This window comes from Mustela erminea, chromosome 4 (genome assembly GCF_009829155.1).
Source record: "Mustela erminea isolate mMusErm1 chromosome 4, mMusErm1.Pri, whole genome shotgun sequence".
NCBI classification, from domain to species: Eukaryota; Metazoa; Chordata; class Mammalia; order Carnivora; family Mustelidae; genus Mustela; species Mustela erminea.
In genome coordinates, this window is record NC_045617.1 from 116,863,887 (window position 1) to 116,891,636 (window position 27,750).

Consider the following 27,750-nt stretch of genomic DNA (forward strand, 5'->3'; position numbering starts at 1 on the left):
AGAAAATGACCAAGAGCAGAAAATTGGAGCCAAAGTAAGCCAGAGTCACATTCCCATGGCTTCTCTCTAGATCCCTGCTTAGAGCAAGGAAGGCATTAGCTCCAAACCTTTTTCTCAGGTTATTCAACTTGTAATGACAAAGGCAGGCTGTGGGAGGAAGGATTAACTACAAGTCTACTCCAATGGATGTGAGGTATCAGGACTGGTCTGGAGATAGGGTGGAGAAGTGCCCCTGCTGGGAATAGACAACTTTTACAAGATGTTGTGCATTGTCTATTCTAGAACAGTAAATAGCAGTAACTTCTGGAAAAGGGCAGTAGCATGGACACAATGCACACTTCATTCTTGTAGTGAAACTAGACTAATACGTGGTAAAGTTCATGCTCTGAGAACACACACTAACCGAAAACTAAAAAGAACTCAAGTATATGTGAAACTTCTGAGAAAGATGATGTCAGGGCTTGATAACAGAGGCATATTTTCCTTTAATCTCTTGGAATGAGTTAGAATCACAAATCATTTACTGGGATACTACTGCCCAATACAAGCTCTCATGATCTAAGTACATACTCCAATAGAGAACAAAACACACTCATGCATGGGGGCAGACGAGTGCACGTGTACACACACACACACACACACACACACCCTCATCCGGAAAGTCAGCACAAAAGGGCACACATGCTTACAAACATACCCGGGGCAAAGTACAGAATGATGGAAGGCAAGTGGCAGAGGCTCCCAACAGGGCAGATAATTACAATCAAAGCATCAACTCACAGACTCTGAGGAGATTTTCTTCAAAAGATCAGCCCCTGGGGTTCCAACGAGTCTTAAAATGAGCTTCAACTGATCAATATCTAATGGTGGACTATAAAGGAAAATGTTGGGACAAAATAAAAATAAAAAACAAACGACAACAAACAAAACAAAACAAACAAAATACCCCAATAACAAAAAGTAAAAACCCCAAACCAGGCCAAAATGGTGAATTCGTCTAGATCAAGGCTTCTGCGGGACGGTCACTCCAAGTGGAACACGCTCCTCCTGTACAAAGACTCAGAACGGCACCACACACATATCCAATATATATTCATTTTGTGGCTCTGTCAACGTCTCTGGTCAATAAAGCGAAATGACTTTAGCTGGGTACTTAGCTGCCGAAGACAGCAGGTGCAAACACAAAAGCTTCACTCAGTCCACACCGACCTCCTCACCTTCCACCAAAGCATTAGTAAGTAGCCAGTTAAGCGAAGAGCACTGGTAAGCAGAGTGCTACAAACAAGAAAAAAGCAGCAGAGCACAGGAGCGAGGGCCAGGCAGGGCCACCTGTGTATACTCCCCGACGGCTTAAGCTAAGGAGCTCCTAATAGGACAGGACCCTTGACTATCCCAGAGCCTAACCTCTTGAGCGAGCCCTCCAGAAAAACTCTCTCTCTACAGGGCTTCCCCGGGCAGAGAAGTGCAGTGAGCGACGGTCGGCCAGCAGAGGGCGCCACTCGCCCACCGCACGGGCACGTGTTCAGGGAGCGCCATGATGAAGCAGGACTCCAGAGGTTTCCACCTCACAAGTGCGGTGACAAAGCTCACACAACCCCCAGGCTCTGAGCAACAGGCTACAGTGTCCAGACCTTTATTCTGGTAGCCAACTCTTCCATACACACTCACAGTGTATGTGCATGTATTAACCAGCGGCCAAAAACTTTGCATTTGTTCTTACTGCCTTTAGCCTTGCCTAAAAAGGAAGTTAAAGGGGAGGGAAAAAGTCATATAAAATAGCTTTTCATATTCCCTGTGAAAATGAGAGCAGTTTATCTCCATGTCGATACCGACATTCAGAGGAAAAGGAGGGGAGGAGGGCTGTCTTCTGATGCCCGTCACAAATCCTGTCAGCAATCCTGTCAAGCTTCTTCACCTCTCAGGTCCTTCTCAACTTCAGGTCTCAGCTTCAACTTCACTTCTTCAGACAGGCGTCCCCCAACACTCTAAATACGGAAGCCCCCTCTTCCCAGGAAGCCCCCTCTTCCCAGTATTCTCTACCACAACACAATGCTTTCCAACATCAAAGTGCTTCTCACAATCTAGAGTTACTTTGTTTGCTTTCTGTTACCTCTGTAGATCTGTAGCTCCCGAGGGCAGGGGCCACCTATCTATCCCCAGCACTTTGCTGGCCATCTGCTACATGGTGGGCACTCAGAAGACTTGAGGAGAAGGTGGAGCAGGATGGAAGGGAGGATGGAAGAGAAGACTTCTGCTTATGATTACACATATAAAGGTAATATGGTGTAACTTAAAAATAATGGCCTCCACAAACTCTAGTTGCTTAAGTTACAGGAATTACTTACGCAATATCACTGGCATCTTGCCCTGTTCTCTTTTTCCCCCCAGATGAAACTGACTGAAATGGAAGAAAATTCTAGACAGGAGTCAGCAAACCCCAGCCTGCTGCCTGTTTTGAAAATAATCTTTTATTGGAACACAGCCATGCCCATTCATTCACGCACTGCTTTCACCCTACACAGCAGAACTGAGCAGTTACAACAGAAATCACAGGGTCCCCAAACCCTAAAAGATTTACTATCTGGCTCTTTTAAGAAAAGGTTTGTCCAACCCCATCCTAGACCCAAGTAACTTGAGCTCTATAGAAAACAAGGATAAATTAGAAACAAGTCCACTCACACAAATTATTTCTAAATTAAGAATAGTGGAGAATTTCGTCATCTGCAAATGGCAAAAATCAGTGTGTTCTGGAGGTTAAAATTTCAATATTTGAAAAAAAATTTTCAATATTTAAAATCTGACTCTTCGTTCAAGTGCTGACAAGAAAAAAAATCTAAAGCATGCATTAATGCAAACAGAGTGGGGAGGGCAGATGATTACTGTATGCTCTAAAATAATCAAATTAACTATACAACAGTTGAATTTAGTACAGGATCCCCTTTGCCCATTTAAAATGATTCCATAAGTGTTAAGTCCCCTCATGCTCTTCAGGAACAAAATGAAGTGGGTAGCTATCCCACATCACAAAGCATATCATATATGACTGACTACTGAAACCAAAAACTACTTCAACTCTCAAACAGGTAGTCTGACAATCAAAAGCAGTCTCTAGAAATAAAGCTGTTGAGATGGGTACCCTCATTCAGGAGACTCCTAGCTACTGAGATGAGAGTCAAGTTTTACTTGGCAGGGATGACCGAAGACTCTGGGTTGAGTTTCTTTATTGCCCCAACTTCACTTCAACATACATGAAGAGTAGGCCACGCCCACTACCCGCAGTGCTCATTACAGCAATGAGCTGGGGGCCCCACGTCTCTCTCTTGCTTCTGCCAGCAGGAGACAATCACAAGTGTGAAGAACAAAGCTGCAATTCCTCAGCGCCTCAAGGCCCTCCTGGCTTTGGCTTCAAGCTTCTTTTCTGACTCTGCCTCAGACTATTACTCCTTAATGCACTCAATGCTTCAATCCACACCAAATATTCTAGGCACTGCTCAGCTTCCAGCTTCTTAAACATCCAAGTCATAAACAGAAATACTGTCCACTCTCCCCTCCTACCAAGCCTTTTCTTATTTCTTTTTCAAAGTCCTACTCAACAAGGACTCTGCCATGAAGTCTTTCTAGATATCTTGGGTTCGAATTAATCTCTGCTTCTCTCAATAACTTATCTATACCTCTATTCTCTTTTCACTCTGTCTTATTCTGTAACCAGAGAGTAGGCATTTGTTCCTACCTAGGAGTTCCTAACTTTCCACTGAGTATGATCATTCTGTTTTGGGGGACAGCTGCTATTTTGTCTCTAGAACCTTCCACAGGGTAGTTTGATAAACACTGGTTGGCCTGAAAAGACCTGCTGTAATGTGCCTTTTTAACTCCGCTCCACCCCTCTGCCTTGCCCTCAAAACCTATAAGGACCATACTCTATGGGAAGTCTAACTAGATAAAAAGATAAGAAAAGTTGTTTCATTTAATATCAGGCCTAACAAAGTTTTGAACACGCCATCTGAAGTGTTTACATCATAGAGAGTATACAAACAGAGGGCCACGAGTGTGTAAGGGCCATGGACAAAGACAGCTGCTTCAGCATGATAGCCAATACTCAGATTAGTAAACACACAATGCAAAATAGAAATCTACTCAGGAGCTAAAAGCACTTGCATGAAGGAAGTCAAAGCATGCAGACCCCGGAAGAAATCACCATAGGTTCTCCAAGAGCTGGCAAATCCACTGAAATACAGGTCAATCTTCCAATAGTACCGGCTACTGTAAGGCCACTAGCATTGGTCCAGGCAGTTAAGGCCAGAAGGCGCTTCAAGAAGCTGCATCAGCAGAGCAAAGCAAAATTCACATTATGACAATTAGTTATTTCCACAAGTCATCCTTCATAATTGGTTTAACCCCCTTTTTTCCCTAGACAGGAGAAATTTTCACTATTAGGTAAAACGTGTTTTATTGGTCATCATCGAACTATTAGAATTTAAATCCCAGATCTCCTGGTCCTTTCTGAAACAGCCGCCGAGGTCTAAGCCTTTTCTTAGGCTCTCTGTCACAAAAGTAAAAGGGAGAACGAACAGTTAGGGAAATCAACCTAAGGGGACTAGGGTAATCACAGGGAAAATGAGAGAGGACTGTTCTCTTCACTTCTAAGTGTTCTAGGCAACTCTGAGAAAGCGTCCACAGGCCGGAGAGTCGAAGATGAGGACGAGGATCAGTGGCAGGACCTCCCTGCAGCGACCACTGTGTGTGAGCTGCGATTTTCAATGAGACAAGACCCATACAAAGCCAGAACATCCGTGTTTGGAGGGTGGGAGATCCTCCTGGTGATGGGATGGACTATAAGACTCAGCCTACTTTCTTCTCTTCTTGGTTGTCAAAATAGTCACTTTCACTGTCACACACAAATTCCTAAGACACTCTACTCTAGGTACCTTAAGAAAATTCCAACCTTTCCTGGGAAAAAAAAAAATTCTGTATTTTTCAAGTTGGGACAAGAAAAGGCAAATAATCTAGTGAAATATTTCTCTTCTTCAACATTCATTAGTACACTTGCTTTTAGTGTCTAAAGTGAAACTACTTTTTTTAAATGAGAGAGAACAGGGACGCCTGGGTGGCTCAGCTGGATGAGCACTGACTCTTGGCTTCAGCTCAGGTCATGATCTCAGGGTCTTGAGATCAAGCCCTGCGTCAAGCTCTGTGCTTGATGGGGGGTCTGCTTGAGGTTCTCTCTCACCCTCTGGCCCTCCCCCACTAAAATAAGTAAATAAACAAAGAGAAAACAAGGATGCCTCAGTGGCTCCCTTAGCTGGTGGAGCATGCAACTCTTGAACTCAGGATTGTGAGTTTGAGCCCCATACTGGGAGTAGAGCCTACTTAAAAAAAAATAAAAATAAAAAGTCTTTTTTTTAAAAAAAGATTTTATTTATTTATTTGACAGACAGAGATCACAAGTAGGCAGAGAGGCAGGCAGAGAGAGAGAGGAAGGGAAGCAGGCTCTCTGTTGAGCCCAGAGCCCGATGTGGGGCTCAATCCCAGGACCCTGGGATCATGACCTGAGCTGAAGGCAGAGGCTTTAATCCACTGAGCCACCCAGGTGCCCCCCCCCCCAATGTCATTTTAAAAAAATGAGATAATGTTTGAAACCAGTGACTACAAGTGAGGGGTCGATGTGATAGGAAGGGGTACACCAGAAGTTTTTAGCTCTATTAGCATGTTTCATCTCATGATCTGGGAGCTATGAACACTGGTGTTCATTATATTATTCTTTGTCTTTTTATAAGTATTTCATAAAGTGTTTGCAAAAATCAAAAGAAGAAATGAATAAAGCAGAATCAAGGAGCAAATTTAATACACTAATGAAATTCATATGGCATAGGCAGCAGCTAATGACAAGTGGATTCCCACTGTCCTCTAGTTAATATCTTAAGAGTACCACTTCTATTAAAACAAAAGAAGGAAAAAACACATTTTACACATTTACACATTTAGGAAATTCATGTGATCACCTAGAAAGGAAAACCACAGCAAGCAAATGCTGTGGTCTCTGGAAGAGAAAACAGTATTTGGTGGGTAACAGAACTAGCTGTGAAATTCATTTTCTCTCTTCCTTTAGGCTATAGACTATTAAGTGTTAGTAAAACTATTTTCTAACTGGTCACGCTTCTCAAAACAATGGCGTCTGAAATAAGTTAGCAATAGACCTGAACAGAGATTCTGTATCCTCACTCTCTTCTAAATATGAACTTCTGCCAGCGGTGTCCACTTGCTATACCTAGTCAACGAGGCTTACAAGGCAGGGCTTCGTTCTTTAAATAAATAATACTGTTTTTGAGCTAGATGGAAGAAGGGTTCTACACAGTCATGAACGAAATAAGTTTCTAACCTAATAACATATAATGAGCTCTAAGACAAAAATTTGTATTTCTTATACCTTTACGGGAACTCAAGGATTAATAACAACTTACTAGAACAACCTACTAGAGCCAAGGATTATTAACAACCTACTAGAACAAGATTCTACTAAAAGAATCTCCCAAGGAGGACACTAATCACACACACACACACACACAAAAAAAAAAAAAAAAATTGAAAAAGGCAGAATAGGGACACCTGGGTGGCTCAGTTGGTTAAGCAGCTGCCTTCGGCTCAGGTCATGATCCCAGCGTCCTGGGATCGAGTCCCGCATCGGGCTCGTTGCTCAGCAGGGAGCCTGCTTCTCCCTCTGCCTCTGCCTGCCATTCCGTCTGCCTGTGCTCGCTCTCTCCCTCTCTCTCTCTGACAAATAAATAAAATCTTAAAAAAAAAAAAAAAAAAGAAAAAGGCAGAATAGAAACGATCTAAAACTGCACTATCTAGTTCAATACCAATCACATGTGATTGATTAAATTTACATGTAATCTAAATAAAATCTAATAAATTTGAAGCTCAGATTTAAAGCATTCATAAAACTATAAACACAAAGGAACTTCCCTGAGCTTCTCTGATACCTCCTCAACATGATAAAGAGCATTTATGAAAAATACACAGCTAAAATCATAGACAGTGGAGAAAGACTGAAAGCTTTCCCTTTAAAATAAGAAGAAAACAAGGATGCCCACTTCACCAGTGCTATTCAACACTCTACTGGAAGTTCCAGCCCGAAAAACTGGAAAGGGAGAAGGAAAACCATCTCTATTTGCAGAGGACACAATCCTATGTATAGAAAATACCAAAGAATCTACCAGAAACCTTCTAGAGCTAGTAAACAAATTGAGTAAAGATGCAGTGCCCCAAATCAACAAAAATTAGTTGTGTTGCTATACACCAACGATAAACAGCCTGAAAAGGAAATTAAGAAAACAATTTCAAGGGAGCCTCAGTGGTTCAGTTAGTTAAGCACCTGCCTTCAGGTCGGGTCATGATCACAGAGTCCTGGATCGAGCTCTGCATCAGGCTCCCTGCTCAGCGGGAAGTCTGTTTCTCCCTCTCCCTCTACCCCCTCCACCCACTTCTGCCTACTTTCTCTTTCTCTCAAATAAATAAAATCTTAAAAAAAAAAAACAAATTGAAAAACAAAAAGAAAAAAGAAAGCAATTTCATTTACAATATTTTATTCTAGAAGAATAAAATAATACAATATCTAGGAATAAATTAACCATGAAGGTGAAAGATTTGTCCAATGAAAATTATAAAACATTACTGAAAGAAATTCAGAACTAATAAATGGGAAGACATCTGGTGTTCATGGATAGGAAGACTTAATATTGTTAAGATGTCAGTAATACCCAAAGTGACCTAAAAATTCAACACAATCTCTATCAAAATTCCAATAGCCTTTTCTGCAGAAATAGAAAAGTCCATCCTCAAATTCATATGGGATTACAAAAGACCCTGAAGAGCCAAAACAAAAACACTTGACAATGAGAACAAAGTTGAAGGATTCACAATTCCTGAATTCAAAACTTACCATATAAAGTTTCAGAAATCACAACAGTGAGGAACTCCTGTAAGGACAGCTATATATAGATGAACAGAATAGAATTAGCTTATAACAGAAGTGCCAGGCCCATTCAGTGAAGGGAGAGGAAAGTCTTCAACAAATGGTACTGAGACTACTAGATTTCCACATGCAAAAGAATAAAGTTGGAACTCTAACTTGACAGTATATATAAAAATTAACTTGAAATGGATAAAAGACCTAAATAAAGGGGATAATTCTTAGCAGAAAATATTTTTAGTTTATGTTAGTAGAAAATCATACAATTCTTAGTAGGAAACATAGCAAATATTTACAACCTTGAATTTGGTAATCTATTCTTAGATAGGACATGAGCAACAAAAGAAAAAATAAATTGAAACTTCAAAAACCCAAAACCTTAGTATATCAAAGGACATTATCAAGAAAATGAACAGAGAGCCCATAGAAGGGGAGAAAATACTTGCAAATCATATATCTAATGAGGGTTTAACATCCAGAATATATAAAGAACTAAAAACTCAACAATAAAAAGACCATCCAATTAAAAGATGTGTAATGGGCTTGAGCAGATATTCTTCCACAGAAGATATACAAATGGACAATGAACACAGGAAAAGATGCTCAACATTACTGGTCCTTAGGTAAATACAAATTAAATTCGCAAAGAGATACCATTTTGTACCTATGAGGATGGCTATAATTTAAAGAAGGGGAGGAGGAGAAGGAAGGGGAGGGGAGGCAGAAAAAGAGGGAAAAAGTGTTGGTGAAGATGGTGAAGATATGGAGAAATTGCTCATACATCATCGGTGGGCAAAAATGGTGAAACTACTGTGGAAAACAGTTTGGTGGCTCCTCAAAAAACTAAATACAGGAGGATTACCAAACAACCCAACAATTCCACTCCTAGGTACGTACTGCAAAGAATTGAAAGCAGAGGCTCAAACAACTGTATGCCAATGTTCACTGCAGCACTAATCACAATTGCCAAAGGTGGAAATAACCCAGGTGTCAATGAACAGATGAGTACATAAACAAAATGTGGCATACACATACAATGGAATAGTATTCAGCCATAAAAAGGAATGAAGTTCTGATAACATGCTACAACACGGATGAACCTTGAAAACATCATGGCTAAGGGAAATAATCAAGAAATACAAGAACAAATATTGTGTGATTCCATTTATAAGAAATATCTAGAATAAGCAAATTCAGGAAATAGAAGAGAGGAAACCAGAGGCTGTGGGAAAGAAGAATGGGGGAGTTATTGTTCAATGGGTACCAAGTTTTAGTTTGGAGGGATGGAACCGTTCTGGAAATAAGATAGTGGTGATGGCTGCACAACTTTGTGAATATAATTAGTGCAAGTGGACTGTATATTTAAAAATGGTTAAGATGGTAAATTTTGCCACATTTTACCACAATAAGAAAAAGTTAAAATGGCAAATTTTATGTTAATACATTTTACTGCAGAGATATGTTTAATCAGTTCCTAAGTTTCACTAGCCACATTTTAAGTGCTCACTAGCCACATGTGGTTAGTGGCAACCAACCACCACAGTGTAGCACAAATATAAAACATTTGCAACACCACAGAAAATTCTATTAGCTAGTGCTCATCTAGAAGCTAAAGACACTAGTTCTAAATGCAAGCTCATTAATAAATGAGGAAAACGGGGAGAAAACTGCCCTCAAACAAAGAGCATGCTCTAGAGGTTCCCTCGGCATTCAGTTGCACATAAAAATCATAAATAAGCAGTAGCTGCATGCTTTTGTGGGCAAAAGCAGCATGGTGGGGCCAGCACACTCTCCGGAGGTTTTAAGAAGAAAAGTTCTGGAAATCAGGGGAAGAGGGTAACAAATAAAATAATGGAAAGAAACTGTGACCTGAGTTATAAATAACAGTTTGGGATCTATCTTCTCTGGGGGTCTTGACTTCCTCACATCTATAAAAAACAAGGGGTTCAATTAGAGGTTTTCTAACATCCTTCTAGGCTCCCAAGTAGATAAGTCTAAATTCTTAACTTTCTGATCTCATTGGTATCTTAAAAAAAAAAAAAAAAAATGAAGAAAGACTGCCTAACTAAATAATTTTTTATGATCAGCCTAAAAGCTTGAAAGTCAAGGTCAGTGGGGTTAAACTCTGGTACATGCTACCTTCCAGAATCAACTGGGACTTAAAAAATATGTCAAAGCCTGTGCTTTGGCCCACACACCAAATGAAGCTGAGTCTCTGGGGCAGTGCCCAGGCATTTGGAGTTTCTAAAAGCTCTCTAAAGTATTCTGATGAAAAACAGGAGTTAAGAACCACTCTGCTAGTCTATTTGCAATTGCACACTTCAGGCGAGGAAAAAAAAAATAATAGCACTTTCCTCTTTCCTTGTCAGGCCCAAAGCTACATCCCAACAGATGGCAACTGACAAGACGGGGGTTATGTATATTACAAATACAAATCCTTTGAATTTGATTTTTATGATCCAGGAGAATATCTGTTTCAAAAAGAGCCAAGCAGAAAAGAAATGGTGTATTACTAATATAAGAATTTTGAAAAGAATTTGCATGCATTAAAAAAAAAAAGCTCATGGTAAAAAATCTAAATGATAGGTTTTCTTTTCTTCTTTTTTTATTAACATATAATGTATTATTTGCTTCAGGGGTATAGGCCTGTGAACCATCAGTCTTACACAATTCACAGCACTCACCATGGCACATACCCTCCCCAATGCCCATCACCCAGCTACTCTATACCTTCCTCCCGCCCCCCTCCCCCCAGCAACCCTCGGTTTGTTTCCTGAGATTAGGAGTCTCTTATGGTTTATCTCCCTCACTGGTCCCATCTTGTTTCATTTCTCCCTACCTTCCCCCCATCACCCCCCCTGCCTCTTAAATTCCTCATATGAGAGAGATCATACAATAATTCTTTCTCTGATTGACTTATTTCACTAAGCATAATACCCTCTAGCTCCATCCACATTGTTGTAAATGGCAAGATTTCATTTCTTTTTATGGCTGCATAGTATTCCATTGTGTATATATACACCACATCTTCTTTTCCATTCATCTCTTGATGGACATCTAGGCTCTTTCCATAGTTTGGCTATTGTGGATACTGCTGCTATAAACATTGGGGTGCATGTGCCCCTTCAGATCACTACATTTGTATCTTTAGGGTAAACACCTAGTAGTGCGGTTGCTAGGTCGTTGGGTAATACTAGGTTTTCCATCTAAAGCTCACAGAAGGAAAAGAAGTATGCATAGCAAGAGAAGACTTCTTAGAAAGTTATCCTTCCTTTATTTTATTTTTTCGAGAGTGTGCGTGTGCGTGCAAGAGCAGGAAGGTGGGCGACAGTGGGCAGGGGGAGAGGGAGAGAGAATCTCTAATAAGCTCCACGCCAACATAGAGCCTGATGTGGGCCTCGATCTCACAGACCTGGGATCATAACCTGAGCTGAAATCAAGACTCAGATGCTTAACCGACTGAACCACCCAGGTCAGGTGTGCATGAAAGTCAGCATTTCTAAAAGAGTCAAGGCATCAGGGGGCAGGCAGCTGTCTGTAGATAAAACCACAGGGCACAACTGCTTTGAAACCTTTCTATCAGCAGCCTGCCAAGGGGGTCCATCCTTCACTACCTGTCATGAAATATAAATAAAACAAACAAACAAAAATTAACCTTTAATGATTCATAGGTAGACAACAGAGTGGGAAGGTAAAGGGAAAAACTATTTCCCAAAAGTCACTAATGAAGATGATGGCTAACATTTCCTGGCAGGCTCTAAGAACCTTCCAGACACTATCTCACTGGATTCTCACAGCCACCTTGCGAGGTATATACATTTAACATTTTATGGTTAAGGAAACCAGGAGACAGAGGTTAGAAAATGTGCTCACAGTCATGCAGCTGGGGGCAAAAGAGGCAGGATATACACCCAGAAGTCTCATTCCTGACTATGTGCTCTCAACTAGTACACCCTGCTGTCTCTCTTGCTTTCCACCACTCTGGTTATCTATGTAGGCAGAAGAGTCTGCAGCTGACTGAAGACAGACAGAGACAGAGATAATAAAGGAGACGAGAGGAGAGGGCAATAGAGCAATGCATCACAGTAGTAAGCTTGGCAAGACAGCCTAAAGGATGAGACTCTGAGATACGTACCTGAGGAAAGGAGGAATTACAAAATTTCCCTAATTCTCTTAGCCTGGACTGTAACGTATATACCACAATTCTAAGATGAAGACATAAGGTGAATGAAGCAAAGGAAAAGGAGAAACACTACGTATTTAAAAAACTAGGACTCTGGGAATGAGAAGCAGTAAGTATAGGGAGACAGAGCTCTGTATCAAAGCAGAAATATTCAGAGGGATATAAACAGCTTTGCCTGAGGGGGCAGAAGTTTTTCAGTTCCTTAGGAAAGTACATTTCCTCTAGCAGAAGATAGTTAGAACTCATGGATAGATAACATGAACATCACAGTCACCACAGAGGTATACCGTAAGCAAGTAAACTGATGTCCTGGTTTATAAACTCAGTGAGTTTGCTAAGGTCTCTACGCTTTCAGGTCTCTAAGCATGAGAGATCACATTCATAGCTTAACTGCAGCATCTTTAAAGCTCTACCTAACCCATTCCTGGGCTACTCAGATGAATTTTACAAAAATCTTCAAGCCTCATTCTAGACACATCAATCAACATTCTTTCTCACCTGAATGCTTTCCCCAATCAAAGTAATGAGAGTTCCAACAAACCACATTTTGCTGGTATTATTTCTAAACCATGAAATGGACACGCAGCAGATAGGAAAGGACCTAAAATAAAAGGGCCATGAAAAACTATAAACTAGATAATAGTCTGGAAGTAAATTAAGGTTTGGCTACACTCTAGACTAAAAACAAAATTGTGCTGGGAAAAAAAAAAAAGGCACACGGATAAGGTCGGATGACTTTATCACTTCTTGTTTTTATTATTTGTTGTTGAACAACAAACATAAAGAGAGTCAGCAGGTACATCATCATAGGGACCAAATAATAATCTTTTTAACATGTAAGCCAAACATAAAAGCTAAAGATATCCCTGATTTGTAAATGGGTACCTTGTGCTCATTAAGTGTTGTACAAGCAGACTAAACCAGTCATTGAGATCTGGAGCTTCTCAGGAATACGCTCAGGTTGCAGAACTGCTTTTAAATTAATACAATAAGCGACTCACTGCAAAAAGATGACATGTGAGAAATGTAAGAGTTCCCCAGCTTATGAGGAATTTTTCCAACACGCACAAGTAAATTGAAGCCTCTTTCTTGACAAGGCGAAATACTCAGCCAGAGGGCAGATCTCATAACACGTATCTGAACTATTTAAACAAGTAACTGAGAGCCTTCCCTAGAGATAGGTAAAAGCAATATACTCCCATGGACACTGGAATACAGGTAAGAAACAAGAATCCAAAACTTTTAAAAGGATACGGTCTGTACCAGGAAACAATGTTCTTCCAGTCAACAGCTCGGCCATTATGCATCCCACTGACCAAATATCAACTGGCAAAAGTAAAGAGAAAAGGATATACAACGTCACTATTATCATACTTGACCACAAAGAGAACTGTAACTAGAGGCGAAATGCTGAAATTAGTATATAATACATTCAAGGTTCAACAGTCATACTCTTCTTTACAGCAGTAAGCTTATTAACCCCACTAAAGAGCTACATAGGTGGGACGTCAAAACATACTTAAGGCAAGAGAAACTGTTCACAAAGGGGGCAGAGATTCTTACTGGCAGAAATGGCAGATTGTCCAAAATAGTGTTGAGAAGTTAAAATTATGACCCCACTGTCTTCAGGTAGAAGTATTCACAGAATATGTTGGAAATCTAAATAAATAAAAACCCAGCTGCTAAATCACAAAGTTTAAAAGCTGTGTATAAAAACCCCACTTTCTCTATCTAAGCAACTGAAATATTTCCTGTTGACTTTAAAAGGACCACTGAGTGGGGAGCAAAAGATGTTTTCTCCCACTTCCATCATCTCCACTTCGGAGAATCCCAGATACACCCAACCAACATGGTGCTAATAAGGTCCTAAGTAACTAACAAAAGCCAATACCTGTCTGGTTGTAATGCATCCAGTTCAGCATGATCTCAGGAGCCCTGTACCACCTGGTGGCCACATAGCCTGTCATTTCATCATCTGTATGTCGGGCCAGTCCAAAATCCAAGATCTAAGGGAGAAAAGAAAAATCAGGCACTGGAGCAGTCAAGCTCCTAAGACTCACAAAGCAGGAGGGGAGAACGCTCTAATGTCTTGGAAAAGGAAGAACAAGATAGCACTTTTCCTAAACACACTTCCTAGTCCATGCTTAAAACACATGATAAACACAGCAAGAACTTTAAAAAATAAAATTATAAAAAGCTAAGCAAAAAATGCTACTCCTAGGGATTTACCCAAGAGCAATGGAAGCATACATCAACCCAAAGGCTTGAGCATGAATATTCATAGCAGCTGTGCACAGCCCCAAACTAGAATTGAAGCAGATGTCGAACAGGTGGACAGATAAACAAATTGTGGCAAATTCATAAAATGAATACTACTCAGCAACAAAAAGGAATGAACTACTGATACAACACAGAGAGACTTAAAAAATATTATACTAAGCCTAAGTTAGACATACACACACAAATACTGTATGATTCCACTTATATGAAATTCCATAAAAAGTGTATCTATTCTATAGTGTCAGCAAGCAGATCAGTGGTTGTCTCAAGCCGGGTTAGGGGTAGTGGAGGCCTGGGTGAGGGAGGGTGCTGGCTAGGAAGGAGCACAAGGCAACTATCTGAAGTGACAAACTGTTCTTTATTTTAATTGTGTTGGTGGTTAAATGGGTATCAAAATTTTGTCAAACATACACTTAAAATGATGCATTTTATTATATTTAATTACTTTTAAAAAGGAAAGATAAGAAAAAAAAAAAAATTCCAGAACTGCTTGCTCTCTATAGACTACCTATCTCCTATCTGAATTATTTTGATGAGTGGCTTTTGCCCTTTTTCTCTCAGGAAACTGATCTAGTAATTATCTCTCCAGGACTGCTTACTTGATATTCAGACTATAATTTTCCTTTATTAAAACTAACATATTAAATTTCCAGCAACTTTATTTTAGAATGAAAACAAGACATCGGATGCCATCTTCAATGTCCTGTAAACTAAAACTTACTAAGTCTGTGGTTCAAACTTCAAAATCTGATATTCCTAAGGAATGAATTTTCGGATAAAAAGTCATGGTTTTACAAACCCATCTGTTCCATTAGTCTGCCTGGCTCGTCAAACATATAATTACATGCTGAAACAAACAATTACCAGTGTCTCTTCATCTCACCTTCAGCTCACAGTCTTCGTTCACAGCTAGATTACTAGGTTTTAGGTCCTAGGAAGCAAGTACAGAGAGGACATGATCAACTTTATGATATATGGTAGGTTTTTTTCCTACAGGTAATGATGAAGATCCAAACATAAATGTAAGACTACCCAGCTATCAATGATCTCCATCTATAATCACTGGCTAATCCTAATTAGCCTTAAGTAACTAAAAACAATACATTTTCTTTCTTTAATCGGTTTAAACCTAGAGCAAAGTTACAATCAATCAATACTTCCATGGCTAAATTAAGTTTGGATTAGGATCTTAGCTGAATGCCAGTCGTCTCCACTTCAGTATCCCCTCCTCCCCAAATAATTTAATCAAAATCACAATACATTACCCTGTGAATTATGTCCGCTGAATGTATATACTGTGAAAGAGAAAAAAGTAGGTTGATCAAAAAATTATCTCCAACCCCTTACAGTCATATGACATAGTTGAGGTATATTTTCATGAACCAGTAAGAACTGCTAGTATTAAATAATGGGATTAGAAAGGAGAACAAATTAATTAACAGTAATCTGTACATTTATCAAAACTATGATTTCTATACCATCAACTCTACTCACAGGAGTTAAACAGAATTTTCAACCTGTTTTCTGGTCAGTGCTGTGGAGCTCAGCTAGGATTCAAAGCTGCTAAAAGTCAAAGGTGGCTTAATTTTAAAACATTACTTCCCTGCCCCTCCCATAAATAAACCTGAGGAGGTTTTTAAAGTTTCAACAACACTGACCAGATATTAGATTGTATCAAGAAATTATTACTACTCTTTAGATATAAGAATGAAGTCCTGAGCTCTTGGACATACATACTGAAATATCTATGGATGGAATGACATTATGTCTGGACTTGCCTTAAAATAATCCAGGAACTGGGAAATACAAAAGAAATAAGATTGACCATATGTTGGTAACTGTGGTCATTGAGTAAATACAGGGGTTCATTACACTAGGATTGTACTTGTGATTTTGTGAGTGTTTGAAATTTTCCATAGGAAAGTTTTTTTTTTCTTCCTTTTCTTAAGCCTTGGAATAAAGAAGGGAAGACTATACCTTGAGACCTCGGAGAATCTGATAGATGAGGAACTGAACATGGTCATCCGTAAGTTTCTGACATTTCACAATGTTGTTCAGATCTGCACCCATGAGATGGGTCACCAGATATCTAGAAATTAATGGAGAGTTACACAATAATCCAGAACCCCTATGAAAGCTCTTATCTTCATAAGACTTCTAAAAGTTTTTAAGAAAAGGCCACTCCTATATGGCAACCTACTGAATAGAAGATATTTGCAAATGACATATCTGATATAGGATTAGTATCTAAAATATATAAACTGAGGGCCACCTGGATGGCTCAGTCATTAAGCGTCTGCCTTTAGCTCAGGTTATGACCCCAGGTCTTGGGATCGATGCCTGAATCGGGCTCCCTGCTCATCGGGGAGCCTGCTTCTTGTGTTCCATCTCTCACTGTGTCTCTCTCTGTCAAATAAATAAATAAAATCTTTTAAAAAATAAAATAAAATACATAAACTGATACAACTCAATACTCAAAAAATAAATAATCCAATTAAGAAATGGGCAGAAGACATGAACAAGACATTTCTCCAAAGAAGACATACAGTGGCCAACAGACACATGAAAAGATGCTTAACATTACTCATCATCAGAAAAATGCAAAATCAAAACTACAATTTTTGTATTGTTAGAATGGCTACAGTTAAAAACACAAGTGGGCGCCTGGGTATCTCAATCAGTTGAACATCTGCCTTGGGCTCAGGTCGTGATCCTGGAGTCCTGGGATTGAGACCTGCATTGGGCTCCCTGCTCAGCAGGGAGTCTGCATGTTCTCTCTCTCAAATAAATAAATAAATAAATATCTTTTAAAAAATAAAAAATAAATAAAATAAAAACACAAGAAACAACCAATGTTGGCAAGGATGTGGAGAAAAAGGAACCCTCTTGCACCGCTGGCAGGAATGCAAAATGGGCAGCTGCTGTGGAAAATGGTATGGAGGTTACTCAAAAAATTAGAAATAGAACTACTCTACAACCCAGTAATCACACTATCAGGTATTTATCACCAAAGTACAACACTAATTCAAAGGGATACATGCACCCTTATATTTACTGCAGCACTATTTACAATAGCCAAACTATGGAAGCAGCCCAAGTGTCCACTGAGAGATGAATGAAGATGTTATATATATATGTAAAATATATATAATATATATATAATGGAATATTACTCAGCCATAAAAAAAGAACGAAATCTTGCCATTTGAACAATATGGATAGAGCTAGAGATAGAGAGTCTAATGCTAAGTGAAATAAGTCAAAGACAAATACCATATGATCTCACTCATATGTAGAACATAAGAAAGAAAACAAAAGAACAAAGAGGGGAAAATAAAGAAAGACAGATGAACCAAGAAACAGACTTAACAACAGAGAACAAACTGACCTACACAAATAAGACAAGAGGTGAGTGGAGTGATGGGTGAAACAGGTGATGGGGATTAAAGAGTACAGTTATCATGATGAATAAAATAAAATAAAATAAAATAAGATAGCTACCTACTAAGTACCACAGTGAGAGCTAAAAACATAACTACTCATGGTGGGGGGCTCATTTTTAACACCCCTATTCTAACTTTACCACTTACCATCTATTTTCCTAAAAACTTCTATACTCCCTCCTACTTGATGTTAGTTAAAGAGAAAAGAAAAAAGCAAAGATGAAAATTAGAATGATGTATGTTATTATCAGTATCAATTTTTTTAAGTATTATTACTTGAGACCTATACAGTGCTACTAAATGCACTGCCATGATAAAGTATCTTGGATTTTGAAATCTATCATTATATTATCACCTCTTTATAAACCAAGTTGTAGATTCTAAAGTAGTACCGTTAAATTTTCAAATTATAATTCTCCTTTTTCAGGATTCACTGGCAAAAGGATACTGTTCACGGACGATATTCCTGCATTTACTTTAAAGGACGGAGGAACATTATCTATAAGCAAGATGGGGCATTCCAGAACCTCTCCTCACAGGTGTGGTGCTCCTTATTAATCCTACGTGGTCAGATTAGGGAACAATTATATTCAAGTCCAACAGGTTCACCACAGATATTCTAGATGCAATACCTTACCCACTCATTACTGTATTACACAGCTATGGGAACATAAAAACCAGATCAGTACTAAAATGGCTGAATTTTTAAAAAGCAGGTTAGGTTTTATCTGTTGTGTAAGAATCACTACTCATTCCTGAGGCTTAATCATAATGTATACCAGTTGAGCTATGAAAAATGCTGATTTCTATTCAGCATTTCATTTCTATTTTGATTTTTAATAAATTCGGAGGGAAAGAAACCAGGCTAGTCAATTTAAATCTACTATTAATGTGTTGTGTAAATAAAAATGTGTATGACCTCTACACACACACACACACACACACACACACACACACACTGTAGTATTACTTTCTTTCCTCAGAGAGGAACTGAATTTTTTTTTTCTGTTTCATAATTTCCCTGTTGGGATGATAGGGTCAGTTCCCAATTTCACAAAGATCAACAGAACTTGGCCTAGATGTGAAATTAAGATTTTAGCATTTCATATTTTTAAAGTTTGTACAATTATACTACCTTGAGGAAAGGGCAGACTCTAAATGTAACTTAAAGAAAAAACTAGACTTTCTGAAATGTTTCATAAAGGCAATTCTCTTGCAAGAAATGTTCCACGCTGAACAAACCGTAACTAGATGTAGTCAGTGGTTATTCTGTGCAGAGCTCTTTTCCTGATGCCTGTGTCTCATGATCTCTTCCTAACAGCTCTGTAAGGTTAAGTCCCATTAGCTTTCCCATTTCATTGACGCTTTCCCATTTCATTGACGAGGAAAGAGAGACTGAACAAGGATATGTAACCTGCTCAAGGTTAAGAGTGGTAATGTCAAGGATTGAATTGAAAACTGTCTCTCTCAGGACCATGCATGATCTTAATCACAGCACATACTGCCTCCAAATTCTTCCAGGTGTCTTCAAGTTTAAATCAAGAGAATGATCTTTTCTAAAAATGTTTTGTAAGTATCACAATAATCTGGGAAGCGGTATCTCCAGATAATTTCCATAGTAATTCTCAGTACTTACTATCAAAGTTAACCTTTTTTTTTAAAGATTTTATTTATTTATTTGACAGAGAGAGATCACAAGCAGGCAGAGAGGCAGGCAGGGAAACGGGCTCCCTGCTGAGTAGAGCGCCCAATATGGGGCTTGATCCCAGGACCCTGAGATCATGACCTGAGCTGAAGGCAGAGGCTTAACTACTGAGCCACCCAGGTGCCCCTCAAAGTTAATCTTTAACGAAAGAAGAAAGCTGGCAAAAACCTAGCAATATTCCATTGATCACAGTCACTGAAGTTTTTAACCCCAACTGACTCATAAATCTGACAAATATGAGAATGTTGACAATAACTGGCTAATATTTTACTATCAGGACTTCTCCCAGAAGATCTAGTGTATGGTCACCATATCCATAATATCAATTATGACAAATTACAAGGCTCAAGCTGAGGAAGAAAGAATACAATTTCTATTTTATAAGTGTACTTTACAAATGATCACATTTTAGGATTTCACATAGTAAAGGATTATTTCCTCAACTTTAAAAAATAATTTTAGAGAGAAAAGGAAAATATTCTAGATGACTCCACTTACAATCTATCTTAATTTGTCTAGAAATAAAACCTAAAAATATTAGTATGTTTGTGCAAAGATGTGAAGCAGTATTACCAATGTAACCACAGTAATTTCTAGTATAACTACTGTGTTTAAATGGTTACCAGTAGGAGTGCCTGGATGGCTCATTACGTTAAGCGGATGCCTTCAGCTCAGGTCATGACCCCAGGGTCCTGGGATCAAGCTGTGTCGACCTGTGTCAGGCTTCCTGCTCAGAGGGGAGCCTTTTCTCTTTCCCCCCAGCCACCCTCCAACTCATGGTCTCTTGCTATCTCTCCTCCTCTCTCTCAAATAAATAAATAAATAAAATCTTTTTTAAAAAACCTTGTTACCAGTGACTTAAATCCTATACAGCCAGAAGACCACTGAATGCACAGCCTGAGAAAAAAGAGCTGTGCTTTTAATTACAATATTCCATCACTGGTCCCATTAGAGATCACATCCATTCTATCACTAAAATTTCCAGACAGAGGGTGAAACTGTCAAAACATTATTTAAGTATATAAGATTAATCAGTCTAAATAGCAATAACTATCAAGCATTGCTGCCAGGCTACCATTAAGTAAACTAAAAAGCATGATTCATGGCAGAAGTGTCTTGCAGGAACTAACCTAAACACTGTATGTTGTTTTCATGAATCCCAAAGACCAATCCATAACCACCAACTGTCAAATTCTAACTCATCATATATAGGAAGGTTTCCAAAAACAAATCTTCCAACAGTGGACAAAAACAAGCATCAAACAAAGTTACTGAATGTTTATGGAAGTGGTATGAAATTTTAAATAGTGTACAAGGGAGTGAGAGGAAAATGTAGATCAGCACATTTTAAATAAGTCAATTCCAAAAGGAGCATTCACTGATAACCTCATAATTTCTACAGCATTTGTCTCTGGAAAGCAAATTTAACTACAGTTTAGTGAAGATGTAACTACTATTGTCAGTATTCAGAACACCTCAAATAAATGATTGGAGGTTTGATTTAAGAACAGCTGGAATGCTATCTAGTTCTCCCACCTTTTTTCCCCCTCCCTGTTTATTTTTAAGCTAGAAAGGAAAATCAAATGTAGAACAATTATGACGGACTTTTTAAAGGAATAGGTACCACAGATTTGGGGCCCAAGTCTAGTAAGGGTTCTAAAATACTGAGTTTCTTCAACCCTAGTTGGACAAAGAAATATATTGAAAGTTTTCTTCCAGAAAAGAAACATTTGACAATTAAAAAAAAAAAAAAAACTCACACACACACACACACACAAAAACATTTTTTGGAGGGTAAGATAGAGATTTTCCCCAAATAATAGGATGAGTTACAGCTACCTTATTTCAATAATTTATAATTCAGCCAGCCACAAAGAATGAGGACTACATAACCACTTTTTTCTTTAAATGAGAACCTGGGGCACAAGTGGTATGGAATGGAAAAAATATAAATTTTTTAAATTCAAATGACAAGTTCCTTTTGGCTGGAGAGTGAGATGAGAGATATCACACAAGCTCAGATTGTATAATCTGTAAAGACAATGATAAAGTGACTACTTCACAGATGAAGACAGACAGTGTGCTCTTGGGACTTACAAGGGACCCCCTTGTGTGTAAGAGGGAAAGAGGGAAAGGAAACAACATATTTTACAATAATATGCAATTGCATTTACAACTAAAGAAAGGCTATCAAAATGAATACTTGAGCAGTTTTCCACGGTAACTTTACTGAGTCTACGTTTCAGCTCTGTGTACTCAACACCCTTTGTCTACAGCGCAACTGCCAGCCATGCCCACGCATTCCTGATGTCCCAGATGAGGGCTTTTAATCAGTCTTTGCCTCTGAGCTCCAGCCTCTGAGCTCCAGCAGCCCCCAGCTAAGAGGCCTCTTGTTGGGCTGGAGACCAGGAGCCAAAATAATGTCTAGAAGCAAAAATCCACTGGTGCATCAGCCAAGCAGGACACTCAGCCCATCAGCTTCGTCCTTCCCCCAATGAACTGTTCTGAGGGCTCCCCCCTGCAGCTGCAGGTCACTAACGCAGACGGATACTGTAGGACAATATGACCAGGCTTATGATGGCAAAGAACGTCAGGATGAAAACATCTGGCATTATGGAGTCCTTAGCCGAGGAGGCCTCTGGATTCTGGGCAAATGTGAGCTGTGAGCACAGAGGCTGTAGCCAGTGGAGAGAAATGGCTCCCACTTTTCCCTTCCCTAGTTCTCCCATCTTTAAAAATGAATTAAGTAGGGGCATCCAGATGACACAGTCAGTTAAGCCTTGAACTCTTGGTTTTGGCTTAGGTTGTGAGATGGGAGTCCCAGGTCGGGCTTCACACTCCGAAGAGAAGGGGGTCTGCTTGAGATTCTCTCTCTCTCTCTCTCTCTCCTCCTTCCCTCTGCCCCTCCCCTCTCTCACACATAAATAAATAAATATTTAAATAAAAATGAATTAAGTAGGACTTTATTAGTCTAAAGGCTGAAAAGATAATTACGTGGCCTGATACAAATCTCATCTTTCACTTTTCTTGTGAAGATGGTCTCCTTTACTTTTTAAATTTTTTTAGATTTTATTTATTTATTTGAGAGAGAGACAGTGAGAGAGAGCATGAGAGGGGAGAATTCTGATCAGAGGGAGAAGCAGACTCCCCGTGGAGCTGGGAGCCTGATGCGGGACTCAATCCCAGTACTCCGGGATCATAACCTGATCCAAAGGCAGTTGCTTAACCCACTGAGCCACCCAGGCACCTGAAGATGGTCTCCTTTAAATTTAATCAAACTTGGGGCGCCTGGGTGGGTTAAGCCTCTGCCTTTGGCTCAGGTCATGATCCTAGGGTCCTGGGATCAAGCCCCATATCGGGCTCTCTGCTCCGCAAGCAGCCTGCTTCGCCCTCTCTCTCTCTGCCTGTCTCTCTGCCTACTTGTGATCTGTGTGTCAAATAAATAAATAACATCTTTTAAAAAATTGTAATCAAACTTAAGAAGCACAAATCACCATTTCTCAAAGTCATTCATAAGTAAAATCTACTCTGCGAGCAAAAAGGCAGAACTCCATAATAAATGGTTTTTAGTACTATAAACAGTACCCCATTCTGGAACTTCTTTTATTAAGCACTGATTGGACAACAAGAAGTCAAGAGTCCTCCCCTACCACCCTTCTTTTTAAAGCATTATATAACCAGGAAAAAAACCTATATAGAAAAAAAAAGTCTCTTCTGTATCTTGTAAACTGGCATGTTTACTACTGTCAGCCTTATTTGATAAAGCAATTACCAAAAGGCAAAAAACATTTCCATATTTAAACAAAGTATTTAAAATAATCACAGGGATTGACAATTTGTAACCATAAGCCTCCTAAAGACCTCAGATGATCCTTGGGACTTGCTACAGTCTATCTGCAAAACAGCAGCAGAGTAATTCTTTAAAAATAAAAATCAGATCATGTCACTTCTCTCCTCAAAAGGCTTCCCTTTTCATTTAGAATAAAGATAAAAATCCCAGAACCCTGGGTGGCTCAGTGGGTTAATAAACCTCTGCCTTCGGCCCAAGTCATGGTCTCAGGGTCCTGGGATCAAGCCTCGCATTGGGCTCTCTGTTCAGCAGGGAGCCTGCTTCCCCCTCTCCCTCTGCCTGCCTCTCGGCCTACTTGTGATCTCTCTCTATATATTAAATAAGTACATAACAAATTTTTTTAAAAAGATAAAAATCCCTTCAATGGCCAATATAGCCTTACATAATCCAGTACCCTGTCCCCAATTATCTCTCTGACCTCATGATCTACTTTTCTCCGCTGTTTTCATTCAGCTCCACACTGGCCTCTGTACTCCAGGCACACAGGCCCCTTGCTGAAATTCCAATTCAGCATGGAGTTTTTCACCTCAGGACTTTTGCATTGGCTGTTCCTTCTGCTTGGAGTGCTCTTCCCCCAAATATCCATGGGTCTAATTCTTCTACTCCTTCAAATGTTTGCTCCAAAATTCACCTTCTCAATGAGGTCTACCCTTGGCCGCCCATTTAAAACTGCATCTCAACCCCTACCCTCACACTCCTATCCCCTTTCCCTACTCTACCTTTTCTTTTTGTCTACAGCATTATTGTCTGCTAATATACTATCTAATTTTTTGTATGCTCATTGTTAATTGTTATCTATCTGTACAATGTTCAAAGAGGACAAAATTTTTTTCGTTCCCTGTACTAGAATGGTGTCTGGTAGATAGCAAGCACTCAGTTACTACTGAATAGAACAAATGACCCAGGACAACACGTACAGAATTACTAGTAAGACCAAGACATATAGAATTACTAGTGAGACCAAACAAGACACCTTACTGAAATACATATGCCAAAGATCTTCGCTTGTCAGCAGACCAGAAGCTTCTAATATAAGGAGTAAAAGGACCATTTAGCAGCCAAGCAGACAGCTTAACCAGCTTATTTCACAACAAACTATTCTCTTCACTGGAAGCAAAGATTAATGAGAGGTGCCCTCTACATTACCCACATCAACCAAACTAGACCCCTGAGATTCCATATGGTAGAATACTGAGTCTAGTTATATCCCGTATATTCTATGACAGGATTAAAAAAAAAAAAAAAGCTAGTCAAAGAGAATGCACTGAGCAGATTACAAGAAAACCAGATCATCAACCAGTTACAAACAGGACAGCATAAGGTTATTTCTTCAGTCTCTCCACCGGCAAATATTAACTGTTGAGCACTGAGGATCCAATGATGAAGAGAGGAAGGCAAATATAAATATAAAATCATAATAGAGCATGATTAGAACTATAAAAGGGAACATCAAGGGGCTAGAGAACACACAGGAGAAGGCCCCAACCCAGTCTTAGGAAGGAGTTAATGAGGAAAAGATTTACTGAAGGACTGAAACTCTAAATTAGACCCTGAATCTTCTCTACCTTTTGAAATCAGTTCATCTGAGAAAAAGGGGCATCTTATTGATATGTCAGACAAAAAAAACTCAATGGTACTTTCTTAAAGGATATGTAATTTAGTCAGTTTTCAAATGTAAGTCACTGAAAGCATCTACAAGGAACTTCCACCTCCTCATCTTTCTCCCAGACTGATTCTCTTATATTACCTATCTTGGACACTCAGCCTGTTTTCAAAGAATGAAAGCATGTCTGTAGGCCCAAACAATGAGTCTGGGTATTTCTTTCACAGTGATTGAGGAAAGTATTATTTCCAAGTAACACTTATTTGCTAAATTGGGAAAACAATTCTTCTCTGCCACAAAAGTCAATCAATCAGAATTTACTTACACAGTTTTTCCAAATACAAAAGAAAAACCAATGGTTATTTATCTAACATTCTCCATTCAATGCAAATCTCTTTTTCTGTACACTTCACATGGTTTCTTCATTTCTTTGACTGACTGGAAAAAATTTCAACCTCTATGCCCCATCCACATTTATCTGTTTCTTCAGATACAGTTCTTACCTTCTTCCTCCACTAAGTTTCTCTCACATTGTGATATCATTTAATACCACATTACAAACTTGACTTCGTTTAGCTGTTTTAGGCAAACATTTATGCTTCACCTTATTAGTAACAGGAAACACATGCAACTGGAACGACTTTGGTTTTGACATCTTACACAGAACTGATTACAGTCTTTACCCAGTAAGAAGGATTTGCAGACCTTCAAATAATAATCATAGCCCTGGATCAAGACAAACGTGATCAGAAATAGACTTAGAGCCAAAAGACTTGAGATGGGTGCAGTTCTGTAGGTTATTATAGAGTTCTGTTCATCTCTCTCAAGTGCAGTTTCCTCATCTGGAGTCTCTAAGTACTGAAGATTCAACAAGGAAGGAAACAAACTCCCTACTCTATTAGAGCGTGTAAGCCAGAGAGAGGAAAGACACAGTAACAAACATAGGATGGTAAAATCTGCTAAGAACCAAGTGGCATAAGGAATAGACACTGACAGTGGAGCAAGACGCATCTATGGTGGTGACGGGGAAAGGGCTCCTGGCGAAAAGACCTTTGAGGAGGGTCCTGAAAGAAATGAGGGAGCCAGTTGTGTAGAGGTGAGGGTAGAGTGTTCAGGCCCACATTAGAAACCAGGGCAAAGGTCCTACTGAAAATGTGGATGTCCATACTCAAAGGAGAACAAAGCGGCCAGAGGGGCTGGAATGCAGAGAGTGAATGGAAAGACTACAGATGGGGTCAGAGACTGCACAGGAACAAATCATGTAGGATCTTCTGGAACTGCCCACACTGTCTTTTGTTTGATTATTTATAATTTTCTTCTCTCAGGCGCCTGGGTGACTCATTTGGTTAGGTGTCTGGCTTCAGACCAGATCATGATCCCAGGGGCCTGGGATCAAGTCCCACATGGGGCTCCCTGCTCAGAGGGAAGCCTGCTTCTCTCTCTGCCTGCTGCTCCCCCTGCTTGTACTGTCTCTCTCTCTGACTCTCTGAAATAAGTAAGTAAAAAATCTTTAAAATAAATAAATAAATATTAAAAATGAAATTAAAAAAATAAAATTTTCTTCTCTCCCATTAGGCATCTCAACTCTATCATCAGGGATCATGTTTATTTTATTTACTGTTACATTCCCCAGAGACTAGTCCTGTGCCTAGTATATGTTGGGTATTCAAATACTGAATGAAATCAGGTTAAATGTAAATCCAGAAACTCCCTTTACCTCTTCGGTATGCCCAACAGCTTTTACACTGACATAAAAGGTTACCCTTATTGGTTAAACATTCATTTTTATCAAACGTAACTCTAAACTAGATGATAATTTGCTCAGTGGTTTTCACTCAAACCATGGCTGCTGACTGACCCTGTTGTAAGGTCTTCTGCTAGATCATAGAAGAGTCTACAACCCCACTACCATTTCCTTCTTCAAGAGCTAAGGAGAGGTAAGGAACTCAGGTATGAGAAACCTGCAACGTAAAGCTGTAAAAAAAAAAGGAGAAAGTGGTAAACAGTAGGGACAAACCGCCTTCTACCTACCATGACAATTCAGTTTTCCTGAAATTTGAGGAAATAGCTCCCCCTAAGTCCAAAAACTCTCCAATGCCTCCTAAGCTTGGTTAGAGAACCTCTATAACCAAGAAGAGATGATATGGTTGCATGAAGACGCAGCTAGCTTACTCTAGGGGTTAGGTTCTGAGACTGGCTGTTTAAAATTCTGGGACTTCTATTGGGAGCTAAATACTTGCAGCATGCATATGCACATATATGCCACCTCATGCTAAATGCTGCCATTAAGAAGCCAACAGAAATGCCCAAATGATTTCCAATAATTTAAAAGGTCTAGCTATATCTCTACAAAATTTTGCCATCTGTACAACCACCTCGTACGGCAGTCAAGTACTCGATATACTCATCTTTCAGTTTCACACTTTCCAAACACTGTTAGATTCAGTACCTGCCCATTATTCCTAATGAATAAAACTCACCACCTACCATTCCTTTCTCAAAAGTACAGTCTTACAAGTGAAGTATGCAGAATGCCTATTAACCAAGAAGTTAAAAATTCAGTAAAAATTAGAATTATATGATAAATGAAAAGTGCTAAGTGAAACATAAAGGCACAAATACACATGACACATAATTCAGTTACTGTAAACATGAAAAGTAACTAGATATTTTATTAATTAGCATGAAAAGTTCATGTTCAAAACTAGTGCCTGCTC

At 39.2% G+C, this 27,750-nt stretch overlaps 1 protein-coding gene across 2 annotated transcripts in view; it reads right to left on the minus strand.

Moving 5' to 3' along the window:
• Positions 1-27,750, minus strand: part of MAPK14 (mitogen-activated protein kinase 14) — a 76,374-nt gene that overhangs the window by 11,499 nt on the left and 37,125 nt on the right. For both annotated transcript variants that reach the window (XM_032340506.1, XM_032340507.1), the window contains 6 exons: positions 16,410-16,521; positions 15,698-15,727; positions 15,316-15,363; positions 14,044-14,158; positions 13,407-13,478; positions 781-860 (listed from right to left, as the gene is read on the minus strand). In XM_032340506.1, coding sequence (XP_032196397.1) covers positions 781-860; positions 13,407-13,478; positions 14,044-14,158; positions 15,316-15,363; positions 15,698-15,727; positions 16,410-16,521 — 457 coding nt within the window. The remainder of the gene's footprint in view (positions 1-780; positions 861-13,406; positions 13,479-14,043; positions 14,159-15,315; positions 15,364-15,697; positions 15,728-16,409; positions 16,522-27,750) is intronic.